This window comes from Dromiciops gliroides, chromosome 2, assembly GCF_019393635.1.
Source record: "Dromiciops gliroides isolate mDroGli1 chromosome 2, mDroGli1.pri, whole genome shotgun sequence".
Classification (NCBI taxonomy): domain Eukaryota; kingdom Metazoa; phylum Chordata; class Mammalia; order Microbiotheria; family Microbiotheriidae; genus Dromiciops; species Dromiciops gliroides.
Genome location: NC_057862.1, coordinates 546,423,169 through 546,445,951, shown reverse-complemented (window position 1 = coordinate 546,445,951; position 22,783 = coordinate 546,423,169). Strand labels below are relative to the sequence as shown.

Sequence of the window (22,783 nt, the reverse complement as noted above, 5' to 3'; positions counted from 1 at the left end):
AAGGAACTTCAAGTAAAGAAATTCACTCTTCCAATACAGATTGGTAGTTTTGGATGTGTAGACTTATGTGTAGACTATGACTTAATACTTTTTTTTTTTGGTGGGGCAATAAGGGTTAAGTAACTTGCCCAAGGTCACACAGCTAGTAAGTGTCAAGTGTCTGAGGCTGGATTTGATTAATACTTTTAAAGTCATCGAGAACATGTTACTTGTTTTGGGAATTGAGGTTTTAAAAAAAAACAGCTGATATTTTTATAAAATTGTTTTGCATCTGTACTTACTATACTCTAGAGTCACTGCACTTCAGAAATATAGATGGAATAGAGAAGAGCCACTACCATAAAACAGTTTTGGGAGGGAGAAAAGGGGGTGCCTTATGAGGATCGTCTGAGAATATTAAGGCAATATATAGATATAAACCTTGTTGTGGGGAATGGGGTAGAAGAGTGATTTTGGTTTATTTATTTTTTACAAATCTTCCCCCTTGACAGATTGCTGTTGTGGCTGTGATGTGCAAGCCCCACAGATGTCCCCATATTAATTTTACAGGAAATATATGTGTGTAAGTATAATGGTTATAATTAGGGATGTGCATTATCTTTTATCAGTAGCAGTAGATGCTCATTAATCTTCACATTGGCTTTAATTCTGGTAACTTAAGCTTAGATTTCATTAAAAACAAAAATTATAATTCAGTTCTTTAAAACAGCCTACACATGATTTATAAAATGCTCCCATTAAAAAAAAAAGAATTATCAATATGCTTCCGGCCATTTTGCTTTTAGTGACTGTTGTCGTAATGTTCACTAGAGAACATATGTATTATGAAATCAGAAGACCTAAAGAACACATATTTGTCCTATTAACTGGATAGATCAAACCTGAAAATATGTGTGGACTCTGCTACAAGTGTCATGGAATTAAGGTAGAGTTTGCCCAGAAATAGGAATTTTGATAAGTAAAGATTTATATAGAAATACTTCATATTTGTCTCCTTGGATTTTAATTAAGGATAGTTAGCAGGAGCATATGATTTATCTCAGTTGGTAAGAAGGGGAAGAGATATTCCTGTATATATTTAAGACCAAACCTTTATTCCTGATGGTTTAATAGCATCCCGAGAAAAATATTCCAATTTATTTCCATTAAAAATGCTTCATAATGATCCATTAGTGACTGTCCTTTAAAAGTGCAAGCAATGTTATTCTTTGATGCATTTCCATATTTTTGTTGGTAGCAAAACATTCACTGAAGTTGGTGCTGAGTTAGACATTTCTGTTAGTATTTCTATGATGGAGCTCTTGATTTCAGCGGCATGGAGAACATAGAATCTTGGATATTATTTGAGCTCTTGAAATAAGTTTTGTAAGTGGCATTTAATGTTCTTCATTTTTATAGTTACTGTCCTGGTGGACCTGACTCAGATTTTGAGTATTCAACCCAATCTTATACTGGATATGAGGTAAAATACCTTTGACTTACTTTATTTATCATAATAAAATGCTTTGCCAGACTTTGTATTCAGTGTAATGTTCCATAAGAATTTTTTCTTAAAATTAGATGAATGAAAATCCATCCCCAAAAGGAAAAAGCTTTTCTTTCCTAGTAAATGATACATAGGACCATTCAGTGCTGGAAAATAGATTTAATGCTTTTTTAAATGGGCAGAATATTATTGTTCTTTTTTTGGAAGGGAAATAAATATTTTAGAAGTTTAATTATACTGTTATTACTATTACACTAGTCTAAAATTATGAGTACTTAGAAATTTTTCCTTAGACAAAGATGAACATAATTTTTCTGTTTGCTTCTTATGGCCACTGGGAAAAAGAGGAAATAACTTCTTCAACAGAAGTTACAGAGTCTGTACTTTGAGTTACTCTTGAATGTGTGCAATTCTGTTTTTCACAAGAGTCAGTGTTCTATTCCTTTGCTTTCATGGATTTTTTACTGCATTCACCAAATTGTTCATTTTCTTCATTATTTCTTCATTCTTTTTGTCATGCTTTTTTTTTTTTTTTGGCAGGACCCTGGGAAGTGTTTATTGATCCCTCTGTTGTCCCCTCTGCCCCCCCCCCCCCCCCAATGGGCAAAGGGCCCAAAGAAGTGGGAGCCTCTGGAGTCCTGGTCTCCAACAAAGGACAGTCCTTGCTAAGCCTCTGGGGCTTCCTTTTTTCTCTTCTTTTTGCTTTTCCGGGTTCTCCTTTCTTCTTCCTATTCCTTCTCTACTTGAATGGCCACTTCATCTTCTCTTTCTTTTTCCAATTGTCTCTTTTTCCTCTTCCTGCTATTCTCATCAGGCTGTTCTGTGGTCTCCATGTGCTCATCACTCCTGTCTGCTGCTGATGCTTCTTCCTGACTTTTCTTTTTCTTCTTCTTCTTCTTCTTCTGGGGTATGTCCTCACCTGGGGAGTCGGGTACACCTGTGTTCTGGCCTTTGTACTGCGCCAGGAAGGCCCGCTCCTGCTCTTCCAGCCGTGCCAGCTTAGCCTTCATGGTGAGCCCGTGGCGAGCACCCTAGTGTGCAGTACGTCCCTCACAGGCTCGAATCAACTCCTCATCTGTCAGGATCTTTGCTGGGGGAGGTGCCTCATCCTCGCTGTTTTGTTCCCTCTGCTTCTCTGCTTTCTCCCCTCCTGAAGTGAGAGTGGCGCTCTTTATTAAGTGTCCATACAAAAGGCTGGACTTTGAGCTCCCAGTTCGTTTCTGCTTGCTGGTGTCCTTGGCCTGGGTCTTCATCTTTACTCCATCCTTCCCAGTCTCCACCACCAAGCTGGCAGCTGTCTTGTTGAAGAGTTGGCTCCACCAGTGGTCGGTGAACTCCTTAGAAGGGTCATGTCCCACCCCAGCATTGTCCTGCTTCAGCTTCACCTTGATGGCCTGGGCTATGCCATCTTCCTTCTTGCCCAGGCCCTTGCCTTGAATCCATCCGTGCTTATGCAGCTGCTCCTCAGCAAACTGCATTCCTCGACCCTTGGTTCCTGAGGTGACACTCATGTTGAGAAACGGGTCAGTCTCTGTCCTCAATGTTTCACCAGTTCAAAAGTGGTTATTATCATCCCTATTTATCTGCGCCTCTTAGCATCTCTTCCTCCCTTCCGGTGTGCAGCCACCTTCTTTCTGCCGACCGGAGCCGCTCACAGTAATCTTAGGGTTCCCTTAACAGAAACACAAGGATTCCACTACCTGCACGTCGCCATGTTCCCGCTGTCATGCTATTTAAAAAAAATTCTTAAAGGGTTTTTTTTTTTCAATTCATGCAGTATATAGGGATATTTTAAAATGGAAGGCATCACGGTGATAATTATGCTGACAATCTCCATTTTTCTCCAAAGCATTCATAATTTAGGGAGCAAAAGGGAAATTCTTGCCCAATTGTTCTCTCACAGTTAATGCCAGTAGGCTATCCCCTACCTCCTTACGTACTGTCCTTGTGTCCTATTGCCTACACTTGGGCTACATCCACTTCTCCCTCTTTATTGCTACTCCCAGTTTGTTCAATGAGGTTTAGGGTTATTGGATAAATTATGATGGTCAGATAGAATATTTAAAGAAAAGGAAAAATGTAGATTGAATTGACTGTGAGTATCTTTCATTATGTGTTTATAATATAGATATTCTTTAAGAGTATTGGGATGAAATAAAACCTATTCAAGGAGTATCTTTCAAAAACTGAGCTAGTAAAATTTTTTTGCAGAGATGAACTCTAAAAAGCTATATTGAAATTTACTTTATAAGGGCAGCTAGGTAGCACAGTGGATAAAACACTGGCAGGAGGACCTGAGTTCAAATCCAGCCTCAGACACTTGGCACTTACTAGCTGTGTGACCCTGGGCAAGTCACTTAACCCTCATTGCCCTGCAAAAACAAAAACAAAATCTACTTTTTAAAATTTCATTTCATTATTACTTAGGTCTAGTGTATAGTGTCAGGTGCTATGTAAAAGAAATTAGATGCTAGGATTTTGTGGTTATTTAATTGGTCAGCTTTGCTGCCTATCTTCTTACTTTCTTCCAATCATCTTCTTCCTCTTTCACCTGTATACTCTGTCTTCAGTTTTCAAAACACTTGTATCTTCTGTTCAATTCTCCACATACCCTTGGACTTTTAAATCTGTATGTGGTATACCAATTGAGTGATCCTAAGGAGTACTAAGAAGCAGCATTTTATAGTGGAAAGAATGCTGGACTGTGGATCCACAAATGGAGGTTCTAGTCCCAGCTCAAGTCTAACCAAAGAATTCTACTCTGGGGTTTCAGTTGCTTCGGCTGTTCAAATGAGGGGATCAGACTAAATGGTCTAAAGTCTTAATGTGTTCAGTGATTCTTCAACAGATATGTGATCCAGAGGGATACCCTATAATTAAAATGCTTGGAACATTGGGTATTGGTTAAGACAAATGTTAATCCTAGTCCAAACTGTTGAGCCTTGGGAGGAGGGAGGGAGGAGAAGAAGGGAGAAAAGAAGAGGAGGGAGGGAAGGAGAAAAAGATAACTATTTACTTTTAAACTTTTAATCTGTATCTGTTTAGCAATTGACAGCAAATTAGATGACCAAGAAAAAGAAACTTTAGATACTTTTCCTTTTTTTATCTAGCCAACCTCCATGCGAGCTATCCGTGCCAGATATGACCCTTTTCTCCAGACAAGGCACCGAATAGACCAGGTAAATATGTTAAAACATTTTAAAGACCATTTTCTCAGTAATAAAAGAATTAAGAGCTTAATAGTAAGAGATGGTTGTTTAATGTCTAGCACAGTGCCTTACTACATGGTAGCAGCCTAATAAATGCTCGATTGATTCAAAACATAGTTGATGAATTTGGGCTGGATCTAGATTGACAGGTGATTGTAATACCACCTACTGATGCTTTAGATAAGTCAGAAACACCACTTCCTTCAAGGGAAGTTGACTTTTTAAATTTCTAAAAGCCCCTAATGTCTTTTACTGCATTTTGTTCCATTTCTTTATGTTACCACTTTGGTTCCCATGAGCCTGATGAAAAAGCGTTGTATATTGTTGGTAGGCTGATCCTTTCCCTTTGTCTAAAACATGCACATTTCCTCCCCACTGGAATTTTGTTTTACTTGTCTTGATATTATGAGTACTGCAGAGATGCAGTAGTACATAGCAGATAGAGAGCTAATCCTAGACCCAGGAAGACCTCTAATATACAGGCTTTGTGAATCTAGGCAAATCACTTAACTCTTTAGTGCCTTCAGGCAGATGTGAATGAGCATTTATTAAGCATTTAATGCACGCCAAGCTCTGTGTTAAGTGCTAGGGACACAACTACAAAAACCAAACAGTCCCTGGCCTCACATTCTGATAGGAGAAGACAACACACATAATGGAGCTAGAGTTTGAAAAGAAGGAGGAATTAGAGGGCTTATATGTAGTCTCTTGATTTGGAGGTGGCTGGGAAATGACTTAGTGGCCTAGTTCTAGGCAAGATTAGGTGAAAATTAGTGCTATCAGTACCCTCTTAGTGCTCAAGGTCCTAGAAACAGGATTCTTAGTTCTGGTGGGAAGTGAAGGAAGGTTGGAGTGCAGTAAATTGCATTGATACAGGGAGTTTCCTCTGGTAGTTCTCTATACTAAAGCTTCTTAAACTGTGGGTCACAACCCCATATGGGGTGGCATAACCGACTGTGGGGATCATGAAAAAATTGGCAACAGTAAAAGGTCATGTATACCTATTTTATATACCTATATACCCAGGGTCAGGTAAAAATTTCTTTGGGTGAAAAGGGGTCGCAAGTGGAAAAAGTTTAAGAAGCTCTGCTCTATACCAGTAAAATCATAGGTCCCTTCCTTTAACAACAGCAAAAAGAAACAACCAGAAACTACCTTTAGATTTATACAGTTACATACAGGAAGACAAATATAACACGATATAAAACAAAATATATGTGTATATATAAAATATTTACACTTTACCTGTAATCTCAAAACTACACTTAGTAAACAAAACAGGACATTAGCCATATGTACAGCTTTGATGATAGTTTTGAAGGATATTTATGAGTAAGAGTAGAGACTCAGAGCATTGTACTCGAGAAGTCTAAAGAAAAAAATAAGCTGAGAGCCATCACTTATCACAAATTGCAGACCTACTGGTGGTTCTGCTAGCCCAGATCCAGAAGCTGTCTCTCCAAGCCCTTCTTCAAGTCCCTTACCCGCAAACACATATAGACCAGTGGTGCTTTCCTAGCACTCCCATTCTCCCTCTATGCAGAGGACAGGACATGCTTACCCTAGACCAGCACCAACAGCCCTGATCAGCAGGTTATACAGGCCTATATTTTTTGTTTTCTATCCCCTTTTTTGACATACCCTTCGTTTTGTCTTATTTTTTTACTTAATAATTTACTTAATAGTTCCTTTGGCCTCATTCTAGCCTTTCAGTTGCTTTTTCTCCTAACATGTTTAGAGCCCTTCTTATTTGAACCAACTCTTTCATAGAATTAAGCAACATGTATAAAGATGGTTTCTGATTCTTCAATTTCAATACTAATGAAATATTTCACAATATAAAATATAGGAATTTAAGGCACAGTTGTTGATGTCTTTTATCATACTGATGACTTTTCTTTCTTTCAGTTGAAACAATTGGGTCACAGTGTGGATAAGGTAGAGTTCATTGTGATGGGTGGAACATTTATGGCCCTCTCAGAAGAGTACAGAGATTATTTTATCCGAAATTTGCACGATGCCTTATCTGGACATACTTCCAACAATGTATCTGAAGCAGTCAGGTGAGAGTTCTTCATTTCATAATGCAAATAATTTCTTTCTAAGTACAGATAATGATTTTAAATATTTTCAATATCTGGGGCTTAAAGCTCAATAAGGAAATATTCTTTTTTCTATGGATTTTGTGCAAGTGAGGATTCTGTTGTTACCCTCTTTAACAAATGAATACTATTCATTGGTAAAAAGATGTATTTCTTCATCTAACTAATGATATAAAAATATTGTATGAGCATACTCTAAGTATTCCTCAAATTGGTCTAAACTGCAAGAGAAGGTGTGTTGCTATTTAGTTGAGGTTTCAACCAATGTAAGGTAAAAAGAGGTAGATACTTAGAAGGGAATGGAATAGAATGTCAGGACTGTAAGTGACAACCTTAAGAGATTTTTTTTTTATCATAGAAACTACTTCAAATTCAATGAAAATTATGTTGTTCTTTCTGCTTACCTTAAATAGATTTCTGTTTATTTTCAATTCATTTACCATTTATGGATAATAAAGCATAAAATAATTACATGATTCTCTTCTTGCTTAATGACTCAGACCATTGATTTGTTTTTTCTTGATGGTTTTCTTAAAAAATTGATGACTTTTTGGTTTTTACTAACAATCATTTCTGAATATATTTTTTTCCCTCTGCCCCTGCCCAATGAATCATCTCTTGTAAGAAAGACTTTAAAAGAAAGGGGAAGAGGAAGCAGTTGAGTACAACTGAGCAATAGATTAACCAGCTTTGCTAGTATATGGAATGTTCCATACCCATAGTATTCCATTTCTGCAGTAAAGGAAAGGAGGTGCATTTTCTCAACTCTTTACCAATGCCTAGCTGGTCATTATGATTATGCATTCAATTTTGTGTTCATGTTCTTTCTATTTGTGTTTTTCTTAATGTATATGTTTTACTCATAGTCTTTACCTCACTTATATCATTTCATAAGTTTCCAGTTCTTTGGTAGCACAAGAAATGCTGCTATGAAAATTTGGGCATATATGAAACTTTTCTTTCTGGATGTTTTTTTCTATTTTCATATTGTTCTCTCCTGGTTCTTCTAGCTAAGAACCATTCCTTCTCAGTCTTCTTTGCTGGATCATTATACATATCTTAACCCCATTACAGAAAGTGCACTCTCCTGCTGTTTTAAGCCCTCTCTTCTCTACACTTCTCTCTCCATTAACTCATCATGTTAGTGCCTAGCACAGTGCCTGACTCATAATAGGTACTTAATACGTGATTGTTGATTGACTGTCTTTGACTTCCTTGGGTGAGAGGGAATTGCTCTCTGGGTCACTTGTTATTTCCTTTTATCTTCTGAAAATATTTGCCATAAAACTTTCCTTTTTCATATGAACAGGCAGTTTTCAGACAAATCAAAACTATATATAGTCATATGAAAAAAATGTTCTAAATCACTGTTGATTAGAGAAATGCAAATCAAAATAACTCTGAGTTACCATCTCAAACCCATCAGATTGACCAATATGAAAAATAAAAGAAAATCATAAATGTTGGAGGGGATGTGGGAAAACTGGAATAATAATATAAGCATTCTTGCAAGAGTTGTGAACTGATCCAACCATTCTGGAAAACAATTTATAGCCCAAAGGGTTATAAAATCATGCATATCTTTAACTTCAGCAATACCACTGCTAGGTCTGTATCCCAAAGAGATTTTAAAAAGGTCAGCAGGGGTGGGGGGAACCTATCAGTACAAAAATATTTATAGCAACTCTTTGTGGTGACTAAGAATTAGAAATTGAGGGGATGCTCTTCAGTTGGAGAATAGCTGCACAAGTTGTGGTATATGATTGTGATGGAATATTATTGTGCTATAAAAAATGACAAGCAGGATAATTTCAGAAAAACCTGAAAAGACTTGCATGAACTGATGCCGAATGAAATGAACAGAACCAGTAAAACATTATACACAGTAACAGCAATATTGTACAATGAAAAACTGTGAATGACTTAGCTTCTCAGTAATATAATGATCAAGACAACCCCAAAGAACTCATGATGAAGCATACTATCTGCTTCCAGAGAAAGAACTGATATCATCTGACTATAGACTGAAACATACTGTTTTTTTCTCTTTCTTTACCCTCCTTCCCTCCTTCCTTCCTTTCCTTCATTACTTTTAATTTTTCTCACAAAATGACTAATGTGGAAATGTTTTATATGACTGTACATCTGTAACATATCAGACTATTTACTGTCTCAGGGAGGGGGAAGAGAGGGGAGGGAGGAATAAAATTTAGAACTCAAAACTTAAAAACAACAATGAATGTTAAAATTGTTTTTACATGTAATTGGGGGAAATATTATTAAAAACATGTAACCATAAAAATGTTTTCCTTATAACAAATAAATATAGTATATTAAAAAATTTTTAAGCTTCCATTTTATACAGGAAAGACAAAAAAAATCAAAACCTTTGGCTTACTCCAGTTTCATTCTAAGCAGGAAGATAACTGGCTATAAAGCACAATCTAAGATATTGCCATTATGACACTTTAAACACCTGAAAAATTATTTTAAATTATTTCCCTCATAGCAGAAAGGTATGAGCTTTAGAAATGCTTTCAGAAATGTTACAGTGACTAATTTTATGAATTGGTGAATTTCATTCATTTTTAGAAAAGATTGTCTTTGTAGGGATATAAATATGTAGAGATATTTATATATTCCAACTTTCTTGTTGGAATTATCCTAGTTTTACATGATCATTTTCTTGGTTAACTTTTTTTTTTAATAATAAACATTTTTATTTATAGTTTTGGGTTCCAATTTTTATCCTTCTGTTAAAGGCTAAAATTCTAGCTAAACTGTCTAAAATATCTAATGAGTGGTCACCAATAAATTATAAGCTTTATCAAGAGTTAGGCTTTTAAGCATTTATTAAGGAGAATAAGAATTTGGTAAAGAGAGAGAGAAAGGCCTATATTCATCTATCTATTAAAGGGGGAGCACATTTCTCACTCCACTCTCCGCCAGAGTCCACAGGAAAAGAGCCCCAGTCAGAGCACCAGGCTCCCCCACTTCTTCCTCCCACAAGCAAATGTCACTTCCTGATGCAAAAGAAAAGACACATGGTTTTGCCCTCAAAGACCTTCACCTCATGGGCGGAGCTCTTCTACAGTAAGTTTCCAGCAGGTGGCATCATTCCAATCATTATACTTCTTTCCCTCCCTCCCTGAGGCTGCAAACAATCAGATATGGGTCATACATTTATGATTATGCAAAACATTACCATATTTGTCATTTTGTACAAGGAAACTTGATTAAAAGAGAAAAAATGAAAGAAAGTGGAAAATAGCATACTTCAGTCTGTTCCATCAATATCAGTTCTTTCTTTGAAGGTGGATAGTATGTTTCATCAATAGTCCTTTGGGATTGTCTTAGATCATTATATTGTTGTGAATAGTCAAGTCATTCACAGCTCTTCATCAAACAATATTGCTGTCTCTGTGTACAATGTTCTCTTGCTTCTGCTCACTTCACAATACATCATTTCATACATATTTTTCCAGGCCTTTCTGAAGTCATCCTGCTTGTCATTTCTTATAGCACAATAATATTTCAATCATACCATATACCACATTTTGTTTAGCCATTCCCCAATTGATGGCCATTCCTTTGATTTCAAATTCTTAGCCACCACAAAAAGAGCTGCTATAAATATTTTTTGTACAAATAGGTCCTTTTCTCTTTTTGGGGACGTCTTCAGGATATAATTGGTTAACACTTTGGGGGGGGGGGCAATGAAGGTTAAGTGATTTGCCCAGCGTCACACAGCTAGTAAGTGTCAAGTGTCTAAGGCCAGATTTGAACTCAGGTACTCCTGAATCCAAGGCCAGTGCTTTATCCACTGTGCCACCTAGCTGCCCCTAATTAGTTAACTCTTAAGAAAAAATACTTCCTTTACTGTAGGACAAAGTCAGTATCTTTTTATTTCTACTTTTGTTCTTGAGGTCCTCTGGAGACAAAATACTTTTATTCATTCATTTTCAAATAGGTATGTGGACCCTTTATCTTTAAAACTCATAAATAACTCTTTTTGTTTGTTGAGGTTTTTTTTGAGGGGGGGGCAGGGCAGTGAGGGTTAAGTGACTTGCCCAGGGTCACACAGCTAGTAAGTGTCAAGTGTCTGAGGCCAGATTTGAACTCAGGTCCTCCTGAATCCAGGGCTGGTGCTTTATCCACTGTGCCACCTAGCTGCCCCCTATAAATAACTCTTAAAGGAAAAAAAAAATCCTATTCTAGATCCAGAGGACCACATTAACGTGATAGATCCCACATGTACCACCTACGAAAGATAGAGGTTTTTACCTCCAAAAGACTTGTTGTTAATGCTAATACAAACAGAATGATGAGAAGCAAGAATGGCAGATATCTAGAGTGCTTCAAGAATGAAATAGGTACATTAGTAGAATGGGTCTATTTGGATACCAACATGGTTTCATTGGGCCTAACAGATTTTATAAATGAATCCTAAAGATAATTAATGTGGTCGTTTTACAGAGTCTATGTTCTTTGGCCTTAAATTGAGAAGTACTATAATGTGATATTTATCTTTATATTGGTCATTACCATCTCAATTCTCTTGTTAGCCATTCATAATATTTTTCTTTTTTTAGACAACCATGTCATAGTCTTTCCTTCCTTCCTACTTACCTCCCCTCCCTCCTCCAAACAGTTTTTTTGTTGTTTGGTTTTTGTGGTGTTTTTTGGCCGGGCAGTGAGGGTTAAGTGACTTGCTAAGGGTCATACAACTAGTAAGTGTCCCAAATGGTTTTTAACAAATATGCATAATCAAACAAATTCCCACAGTGACCATGTCTGAAAAAACATACTTCATTCAATACCCTATTACTTCTCTGTTAGGAGATGGGTAGGTAGCATGTTTCATCATTAGTCTTCTGAAATAGTGGTTAGTCATTGCATTGAACATAATTCTCAAATCTTTCAAAGTTGTTTTTCCTTTGCTGTTCCTACATAAACTCTTCTTCAGGTTCTACTCGTTTTACTCTGCATCATTTTGTATATGACTTTCAGGTTCTCTGAAACCATTTCTTTTGGCATTTTTTACAGTTCAATAATATTTGGTTATATTCATATTCCACAATGTGTTTCTCAATTGATGGGCATCCCTATAGTTTTGAGTTTTTCTCTATAAAAGAGCTTCTATAAATATTCTTATATACATGGGTCTCTTTACTCTCTGTCATCTCTTTGGGGCTAGTGGCATCTGTGGGTTGAAAGTTATGCTCAGTTTAATGACTTTGGAGACATCATACCATATTCCCTTCCATAATTGTTGACACCTCCACTAACAGTGCATTATTGTGCCTGTTTTCCTGCAGCCCCTCCAACAATTGTTATTTTCCTTTCCTGTCATCTTTGCCAATATGATGGGTGTGAAGTACTGTCTCATAGTTTTATTTTAATTTTAATAACAATTCTAATTTTAAGAGGCTTTTTTATATGGTTGTTTTGAATGACTTGGATTTTCTTCCTTTGATGTATGCCTATTTATATTCTTTGACCATTTGTCTATAGGAGAACAGTTCTTATTCTTATACATTTGAATCTGTTCCATATACCTACATATGTATGTGTGTGTGTATATATATATATATATACACATACATATACACATACATATACACATATACATATATGGATACTAGACCTTTATCAGAGAAATTTGCTATAAAGACTTTTTCCAGTTAACTATTTCCCTTCTAATTTTAACTGCATTGATTTGGCTTGTACAAAGTTTTTCAGTTTTATGTGATAAAAATTGTCCATTTTATCTTCTGTGATTTTTCTCACTCATTTGGTAATGAATTCTTCCCCTGCTCATTACTGATAAGAAGAATCTTGATAAGAGCAATGTAGTATAATAAGGATTGGAAACATCAGAAGGAATATGGGAACTGAGTTCAAGAACAGAACAAGTATAATTTCCCAGAAGACTCGATTAATCTAAATGACACCATCATTGTGCATGTAATTCAGTCTGTCAGTTTTTAGAAAGTAACAGCTTTTGGTGATTACCAAAATTAGATATAAAAATTACAGATTGGGAGATGAAAAGGAATTGACAAAGAGATGAGTCATCCAAACACCAAAATGTAAAAGAGCGTATAACAACCTGGTCATACTTTTTAGATGATTTTATTCTTTATTAATCACTGCTGCCCAGAAGCTATTTTATGCCCAATCTTTAATGTTTCCTAGCTATTCTCAATAGAAGCTATTTAAAATGAGTTACCCTTCAAGGATTGTTAAAGAGTGGATGAATCAGTATTTCTCCCTGTGGAATTTGTAATTCATTACAATCTTTTCATTTTTCTTATAGTCTTCTTTAAGTTCTTTGACTTATTTTAATTCAGTATGTTCTGATGGATTGTTGCCTTGAATGTGGTAGAGAGAGTAAGGTTTTGCTAGGCCTTGACTGAGTTATTTGAGTCTCTTTTGTGGCTGTACCCCTGAATAGAGTAGGAGAAAAGCCTAGCTAGAAGGCTGAATTTTGCTTCAGTCTTGCCCTGAATTTGACAGACATCAAATTAGTTTAGTACCTCTGGATCTTAGGTCTCTCCTGGACTTAAGGCTTCCTAAACTACTTTTTGATTCATCCTGGCTTTTTACCTACCAGGCTGTTGTACTGCAGTTGAGATTGAGAGAGGCAGCCAGCCACAGGGTATATTGAAGGACAATTTTTAACGACTATTTATAATTGTACATATATTAAATGCAGGAAAATATAACTGCATAACATATAGGAATTTATTCTGTAACAAATTACATTATAGGTCTCACAGTGAAAGAAGAAGTAATTTTCAAATCCTAGCTGCTTGTCCCTCCCAACTCTTCAATGCACTCACCTCACTGGACCTAGCCTTCACAATTATTCACTGATTAATATGAGGAGCTTCTGACTAGGTTTTTAATAGATGGAATTATTTTCTAGCTGTTGTAGCTCACCTTCTACAGGATGCTAGAGAAATCCTGGATTGCGAAATGAAAATAAGATTGTAGAAAATAACCGGAGTAAAAGTTTATTGAATCTAAAGGATATTAACCACTAACTTTCATTGTTTGTTTCTTCCATTTCCCTTCCTGCAACTAAATTAACAAAGGTAATGGTGGTTTTTTAAAACCCCTGAAGAAAAGCATTTTGAAATGAAGTTGAAAATGATTGTGCGAGGGCTAGTTTGTATTCCTGTCCCTTGTGCCCTCTATAAACCTTCACTTATGAAGAGACGTTATCATGCCTGCAGCAGTTTCCTGTATCCTTGATTGGGTCTTTGATGCTCTCCCCTCCAGTAGAAAGATTAGCTAGTAAATTCCACTGGCCTTATCCTGTGATTGCCTCTCCCGTATACAAAATTCACATTTGTGCAGTTGCTTTCCCAGTGGTATTTTCAGTGAGTCACTGGTGTGTCATTTGGCAGTGAACTTGCTGACTTAATGGCATGAATTCTAAGAAATGGATTTTTTAATATATAGATTAAGTGAGGTTTTCTGTTGGCAACTATACCTTCATCTGAGCTCAGAATTCTTTTGTTTTGCATCATTAAATGCCTTTTTAGAGTATTAATACTATTGTCTGTTGAAGGCTAAAAATATCAGGAGGCCAAGATGTTTGCTTCCTGATGGAATCTGGTTACATTTTGGACTATTCTTTTTCCTTCTTCTATTGCTATCCTTTAGTGAATGCACAAGTTGATTACTGTTACTTCTTGTTATCTTCCTGTAGAACTTCAGTGTAGTACTATTGATACAATAAGTTTTATACTGTTAGAATAAAAAGTTTTCACAGAATCTTGTGCTTTATCCAATAAGTAAAAAAATAAATAAGTGCACTCTATTTGCAGGTTCCTGGGTACAATTTAGTGATAATTTCTTTAATTGTGTGGATTGCTTGGGGAAAGCAGATTCACTTTTTGGGGGGGGGGGTGGGCAATAAGGGTTAAGTGACTTGCCCAGGGTCACACAGCTAGTGTCAAGTGTCTGAGGCCAGATTTGAACTCAGGTCCTCCTGAATCCAGGACTTGTACTTTATCCACTGTGCCACCTAGCTGCCCCCAGATTCACTTTTAAATAATAATAGAATCATTGAATTTTAAAGCTGTAAGAGACCTTAGATATCTTATAATTAAACCCTCTTTTTTATTGCTGAAAAAACTGAGGCTTAAATCAGCAAAGAGCAAAGCAAACTAAAACCTGACTCATTTTGATCCTCGTAGTCTTTGGTAATCTTCTTTTCCCGGGCGTGGGGTGTGGGGTGGAGTGTGGAGGTATGGTCCTTCATAGTCCTCGGCAGTATCAGCTCATGCCAACCTTTAATATTTCCTGACACTTTCTTACAAGATTGTTTCGTGCCCTTTTTATTCTTGTTACTTGCCCTTGCTTCCTTTTCTGTACATCTCTCCCTCCTTCCCAGATTAACCAGTGAATTCTGTTATGTCTTTCTTTTCAGTTGCCAAGTCCTGTAACTTCTCTCTCACACACACAAACACATCTATCTACTCTGCTTTATTCTCACAGTATTACAGGCTCTCATTACCACTGGTACACTCTTTGTGCCTCCCATTTTTTTCTTCCTTGCAATCCATCCTTCATGCTTCTACCATACTCTTCTTTCTTTTTCAGTAGATCTCATCATAGTCATTTAATGAAACCCTGAAATTGCTATTCTTTGTCCAAGTTCATACTCCTTAACCTAACGATCAAGGCTCCCTGCAGTCTGATCTTCTTCTCTTCAGCTTTCTCACAGCACTCTGTGCCTACCCAATGTTGATGATGATGACCTTCCTGACCCTTCATCCAGTGCTCAGTCCAATACATCAGGCTATTTTCCCCCATGTCGGGGTTTGCAGCCTAGAACAACTGTACGGCTGGATATGAGAATCAAAACCAGAATCAACAAGCTCGCTGTATTTTAAACACGGCTAGACAACAACAACAACAAACCCAGAAGTACAGAAAGATAGAAAAGCAGATAGTACCAGAAAGGAAAACTGATGTAGATTACAATATAATACCATGTAGATTACAATATAATGCCATAAAGACAATGCTGAATTTGGAACCAGAAGACCTAAGTATCTATGAATCCCATTCCTGCTATTTACTATCTTGAGATTGAGTAATTCATTTATTCTCTTTGGACCCCAGCTTCCTTATCTGTAAAATGATGACTTGAGTGGCTTGAAGTCCATTCCATCTCTAAATCTATGAAGCATATTAACTCTTTAGGCCTCCAGACTTTCTGTCTCTCTCTGTCTCTCTTTTTTTGGTGAGGTAGTTGGGGTTAAATGACTTGCCCAGGGTCACACAGCTAGTAAGTGTCAAGTGTCTGAGGCCAGATTTGAACTTAAGTCCTCCTGACTCCTGGGCCAGTGCTCTATCCACTGTGCCACCTAGCTGCCCTCTGTCTCTTTATCAAGTAAATACTAACCAATTTCTAGGCTCATGAATTGGGGTGGAGGAGGCTATGTAGGATGGAAGTTCAGTTAATCATACTTGGTTTAGGGAGCAAACTCAGAAGGCTAATTTACACAAACCCCACCTGATCAGGGATTTTCAGGAAGAGCAAAGAATAAAAACAAAATGACAATAAACCCTAATATGAACATGAATCTAATATGTAATTTAATCACTTCCCTATTATATACATTCTATGAAAGGGAAATTCCACTTTTGTTATATAATGCTATAATTAATTATTCTGATCTAGCATTTTAAGCTTTGCCAAATGATTTAAGCATATTACCTCATTTGATTTGGCATTGTTTTAAAAAAATATTGATTTGCAAATCTATTATTCTTATTTCTCAGATTAAAAGCAGGGCTTTTTCATTCAAGCCGCCTATCTAAGGCAATATAACTTACTTACAGATCTCCTAACTGTGTACAAATGACAAAAGAGAAAGTAATCCTGAGGGTTGGACTTGTAAACCAAAAATTAGAAGGGCCCAAACACAAATATCATGAACCAAAAGGGAGAAAATTGGTTTGTCATACTCTTTTGTCTGGTGTGTGTGTGTGTGTGTGTGTGTGTGTGTGTGTGTGTGTGTGTGTGTGTGTGTGTGTGTGTGAAATTGTTCAAAACAGTAGTAGTTGGGAATGCTTTCAATTTACTTATGTTAAATGTAATGAATGTAATTTTGGTGTTTGAAAAAGACTTCAGTGGTATATTGGGAATGGATAATCAAACTTTTTCAGTTTTATTTCATTGTTGTATGTTACATTAATATGAAGGAATGGGTCTCTGACTGATAGAGGCTAGACATGAATGTGAATGATGCTTTATCCACTACACCACCTAGCTGCGCCTGGTGTGACTTTTTAATAAATCCATGTGTTTTTGTTTGTTTGTTTGTTTTGATGGGGCAGTGAGGGTTAAGTGACTTGTCCAGGGTCACACAGATAGTAAGTGTCATGTGTCTGAGGTCACATTTGAACTCAGGTCCTCCTGAATCCAAGGCCGGTGCTTTATCCACCACATAGCTATCCCTCAAATCCATGTGTTTTAATGCCAAAAAATTCAACTTTGCACTGCACATATATTTATGATAAATTGGTTACATTATACAATACAGAACATAATACAATTTTCAAACCTTGACCAAATCCTACAGATATTTTATTATAGCTTTGCCTAAATCAGTATACAGAGCATTATTCAAATTAACATTTAATTTTTAGAATTAAAGTAAAAACAGAAGAACAATTCATTAATTTCCCAATTATTCCCAAAGTAAATAAATGTTAATAGATACTAGTGGATTCAGTTTCTATTATCAACTGAGGAATGAATAAGTAAACAATGAGATAATTGCATAGTTTATTAGGAGAATCATTATTTCAAGCAATAATAGAGTAGAAAACATGACTATACTTGGAGTCAGAGAATTGAATCCTGAAACTTTTTCATTTAACTACTGGTTTGGATTTAGACAAATGATACAGAGACTTCTTTGGGTCTTTTTGCTTATCTGTAATACAATGTATTTTATTCTATTCTCCATGACTTGTAAGTTTTTAGTATGATGGGCATTAATTTTCTAAAGAGAGGAAGCAGCCTAACATGCAAAGTGGGTTTCATTCATAGTAGAAATGTTAGGAAAGTTCTGGCGTGAAACATTGGGAAGAATGACTAGGGGGAGAGGATACAACTAAAACTTTTCCTTCTAGGTTCTTTCTCTAACAATCTTTACTTAGTCTTTCTTGCAAGTGATTTGCTTTTCTCTATCCCAGAGGTGATCAGCACATAGAATATTGACTAAAGTAATTGGAAAATATTCTGGTATTTAGCAATCTAATATCGTGACATTAAGGAAAAGGTATCAAACAGAAAGGTTGATTGTTATATGCTATTTCAAGATTAGCAGCCTCTAGGAGAAAGTGCACGTTGCAAAATACTTAAATTGAGTAATTCACAGAGAGGGAGATAAAATCCATGTAGATATTTTTCATTTAAATATAATGATTGGTAGGACCAGGAAGATGATTTTATATCAGAAACTATTGCTTTCAAGAGGACTATGGTTGCAGAAGCACTGGGTTCTCAGCGGGGGAGGAGAAATCCGTGCTTCAGGGAGTAGGCAAGGATTTCCTGTAATTGGAAAATGTGGTTTATTTTTAGGTTTGTTTTTACAGGTACTCTGAAAGAAGCCTCACAAAATGTATTGGAATCACCATTGAGACACGACCAGATTATTGCCTGAAGAAGCATTTGAGTGATATGTTATCCTATGGCTGTACAAGACTGGAGATTGGAGTGCAGAGTGTTTATGAAGATGTAGCCAGAGATACCAACAGGTAAGGTAGTGCTTACCTCTGAAAGTTGGTATGTGGCACTGGCATTTTAAGCCAACCCAATCCAAAGGGCCCACGTAAAACAATATATTAGTCCATGCTTATAAACAGAATGTGAAAAAAAGTCAAGTACTTTAATTTTAAGTCAATTGAATGAAAGATTGTCTTGAACACAAGAGGCATCTAGGTGTGTGCGGTGGATATAGTCCTAGACCTAGAGTGAGGAAGAACTGAATTCACATCCAGCCTCAGATACTAGCTGTGTAACTGTACAAGTTACTTATCTTGTCTTTTTCATTTTTCTTATCTGTAAAATGGGAATGATAATAGCACTTGCCTTCCAGGGTTGTTATGAATATAAAATGAGATAATATTTGTAAAGCACTTTGCAAACCTTAAAGCACTATATAAATACTTTCCATTAACACAAGCTGTGCTCACCCTAGAATGCATGCCATCTTCTCTGTCACCTTTTGGAGTCCCTGGTTTCCTTCAAGATTCAGCTCAAGTCTAGTCAAGTCAACAGGTATTTATTAAATGCCTACTATGTGCCAGAAATTGTGCTAAGCCTCTTCATGAGTCTTTTCTGGTCCCTAACTAATCAGCATCTTCCCCTACCTTAGGTAACCTTGTATGTGTTTTATATGTAAGTATAAACGTACTATTTCACTGTCTCATAGTCCTTGTTTACTCTATAATACCTACTGCAGCAGAATTAAGGAATTTGAATATGAAGATAATATGAAAGATGACTTTGAGTTTGTAAATCTCACGAATCGAGAAAATTGTGGCAGGCTTTAGAAGAAAATCATGATTTCTACATGTTTGTATCAAAGACTTGACATCCAAGTGGAAATTTCTAGGAAGCAATTAGACTTACTGCTAGCATATATCTTAAGGAGGTCAGTGATTAAAAAAAAAGTTCCATAACACCAAAATATTTACAGTAGTAATTTTATAGTAGCAAAGAACTGAAAATAAAAGTAAATGCACACAGATTGAGAACTGGCTAAACAAATTGTGATATATAAATATAATAGAATATTACGGTGATGTAAAAAGTAGTGAACTTCCAGAACCTAGAGGAGTATTGGGAAGACCTCAAAGTGAAGTAATCAGAGCCAAGAAAGCCTTATACTCAATTACTACAGCAATATAAATGGAAAAAACAGCAAGGAGAAAGCAGTTGAAATTAAGTTCTATTAAATGATAATGATAGTGTTTGCCCCAAAGCAGAAATAATGGCAATCCACCTCATTTCCCTGTACAGGGTAAGAGCTACGGAACATATCTCTAGCACATGTTGTCGGACTTAGTTAATGTGTTAGTTTTGCTGAATTGTTGCTGTTTTTTTTCTCCAACCATATTCCATTTGCATTAACTTAATACACACGTTCTTAAATTTTATGCTTGTATTGTTCATGAAAATTTCACAAGACATTAAACAAAGCTACCCATTGTCTCAATTTATTTCCTTGTTATCTATTTTTATAGGATATGCATTTTAGGCAAGTATCCAAAAAATACCCACAAAAGCAAAAGGCTAAAGTTAAATACATGGGTTTTTTTTTTACTGTTATACTTGATATACAGTGATTTTATGAATATCAGGCAATTCATTTTTACTGCATCTTTACTTGTACATTTATTCTTAGGTTTGAATTTAAATACAAATAAAATGAGTATAGCAAAAAATAATGAAAGCAAACAGCAGGTAATTACAAATAATGGAATGTGAACCATTTCTGCCCTTCTCTAGAATAAATAGACTGAATTAAAACTTTATCTTCAGGAACACTTTTAAAGGTGTACACATTAAGATTGTGTATTCTACAGATACACATGGCATGACGCATAATATCTATGAGACATCTATTTCCACTACAGCCATGAATTCTCCAGTCCTCAAGTGCCCACAATAACTACACCTGTGGATGGAACCACTTATCCCTTTTTCCACCTACCATGACAAGCCAGCATTTAAATGGTTTTCTTTGCTTAGACATAGAAGCTGTTTTAACACTGGCATTGTGAAATCACAGTATACCAAAAATACTATGCCAAACATGTCAAACATGAACAAAGATTCCATATTTCCATATTGGCCACCTTGGATGAAAACAGAAAACTCCCCAAGTGCTAACTGGCTTTACTTGCCTGATATTAAACATAAAAACCATATGGGAAATAAAGAAATCGAAATAGAAGTCACATAAACCTGTCATAAATGATAAAACAACAACAACAACAAAACAAAAGTATTTGTGGGAAAGCATGAATGACAAATGGTCAATCATGTAAATTTTTAAATGAGGCAGACAAAGGTTAGAAGACTGGTTATTCTTTCCTCCTGCTTGAGTTTCATGTCTGAGTGTCCAGTGTCTACAATGTAAAATTTTATCTCAGTAATTGTATTATTATGGGTAGCTAAGTGGCAGGCACAGTGGATAGAGCTCTGTCTGGGCCCGGAGTCAGGAAGACCTGAATTCAGATCTGGCCTCAGACTCTAGCTGGGTGATCCTGGGCAAGTCAGTTAACCGTGTTTGCCTCAGTTTCCTCATCTATAAAATAAGCTGGAGAAGGAAATGAATGGCAAACCATTCCAATGTCTTTGTTAAGAAAACTCCAAATGGGGTCACAAAGAGTTGGATACAACTGAAACGACTGAACAAGGAATTGCATTGCTAGTTACTGTCTATCTGATTCTTTACTTAATGTATCAAGTTCAGCAATGGCTTCATCAGAAACTATCTTTCCAAGGGAGCAGCAGGCTTTCTCTGGAGAGTTCAGGATCTCGTAATAGAGCACAAAGAAGCTCAAATGGTTGCATTTTCTTTTTGCTGATTTCTAATGCTTCTTGATATGCTTGTTGTGATCGATCCAGTATTCCTTTATTGTCATCACCAGCAGCAATCTCAGCCAAATAATAGAAAACTTTGCTTTCTGCTTGTGAAGCATTAGAGATCAAGAATCTTTCCAATAGAGTGCATACATCGTAGATACCTCTTAGTTCAGGCTCAATATTCTCTCTCTATTCTCAAGCCATCTGCTGTTTTTCCTCAACACCCTCTGTCTTTTGCTCAGTCCTTAAAATGACCCTCCAAGTTGACCTTGGGCCCCTATGACATTTTCATAAGCGACAGAGAAAAGAGTCTTCTTACTGGATAATTCAGCCCCTTGCTCAGTTACAGCCTCCATGCAGCTTGTCATGTCACCGTACTTCTCTGTACCAGCTCCTTTTTATCCATGAGTAAATATTCTGTGCCTGGAGTGAGTAGTGGTGGCAGACAGCCGGTCTGGGGAGAAGAATGGGAGGGGTCAGCGACTTCTGAACAGCACCAGTTGCTGGTGAACTCTTTTTTCTGCTTCTTTATATTTATACTTTGCTGCAAGTGATAGCTCTTTCTGGGAGGACATGGGAGGAATGATATGTTTAGACAGTTAGGCAATAGAAACACAAAAGGCATCAATTGTTTAAAAATTAAAGAAGCTATTTCTGGTCACGGTCAAGTTCATAGTTAGTAACACTTTACAGTTTGCAGTTTACAAAATAATACTTCACAGTAATCCTCAGAGGTAGTTAGTGTGTTATTATCTACATTTTACGGAAATGTAAAGAGAAATGAGGTAGAGAGCTTAAAGTGGCATGCCTCCGGAGCTAATAGTATTATAACTACTTTGGAACTGCAGCTCAAACCTAGGTGTCCTGACTCCCAGTGCAATGGTATTTTCACTATGCCATGTTTTATCAGTGCATAAGAGAGGTAAGAATAATGATAGCTGATATCTATATAGTGCTTTAAAGTTCACCTCTTTCTTTATACACACTTTCTCATTTGAACATTAGAGCAGTCTTCTGAGGTAGGTACTATGAGTATCGTTATCCCATTTTACAGAGGAACAGACTGGCTCTGAGAGGTCTATTGATTTGTCCACAGTCACGCAGCTAGTGTTAATTGTGAGATTTTGAGCTTAGATTTTCCTGACTCAAGTCTAGCACCCTCTTCACCATGCCATGCTATTTCTCAAGCATTCTGTGAGAGTTCTAAGGAGAGAGAAGTCACCTCTAATTGAGAGGAACAGGAAGGGCTTGGGAAATAAGGTCACCTTTAAACCAAGTCTTAGAAGATGGTTCCAGAATGGTTTCATTATAGGCCTCTTTGAAGGCAAAATGGTACAGCAAGGAATGATTTGAATGT

General features: G+C 36.5%; 1 protein-coding gene and 2 pseudogenes across 1 annotated transcript in view; 1 reads left to right on the top strand and 2 right to left on the bottom strand.

Moving 5' to 3' along the window:
- The window catches only part of ELP3 (elongator acetyltransferase complex subunit 3), a 97,712-nt gene that overhangs the window by 7,020 nt on the left and 67,909 nt on the right, over positions 1–22,783 (top strand). The window contains exons 4-8 of the mRNA XM_043989788.1: positions 492–562; positions 1,399–1,462; positions 4,597–4,665; positions 6,604–6,758; positions 18,426–18,587. Coding sequence (XP_043845723.1) covers positions 492–562; positions 1,399–1,462; positions 4,597–4,665; positions 6,604–6,758; positions 18,426–18,587 — 521 coding nt within the window. The remainder of the gene's footprint in view (positions 1–491; positions 563–1,398; positions 1,463–4,596; positions 4,666–6,603; positions 6,759–18,425; positions 18,588–22,783) is intronic.
- Positions 2,152–3,201, bottom strand: LOC122744337 (annotated as a pseudogene).
- On the bottom strand, positions 21,273–21,800 carry LOC122742504 (annotated as a pseudogene).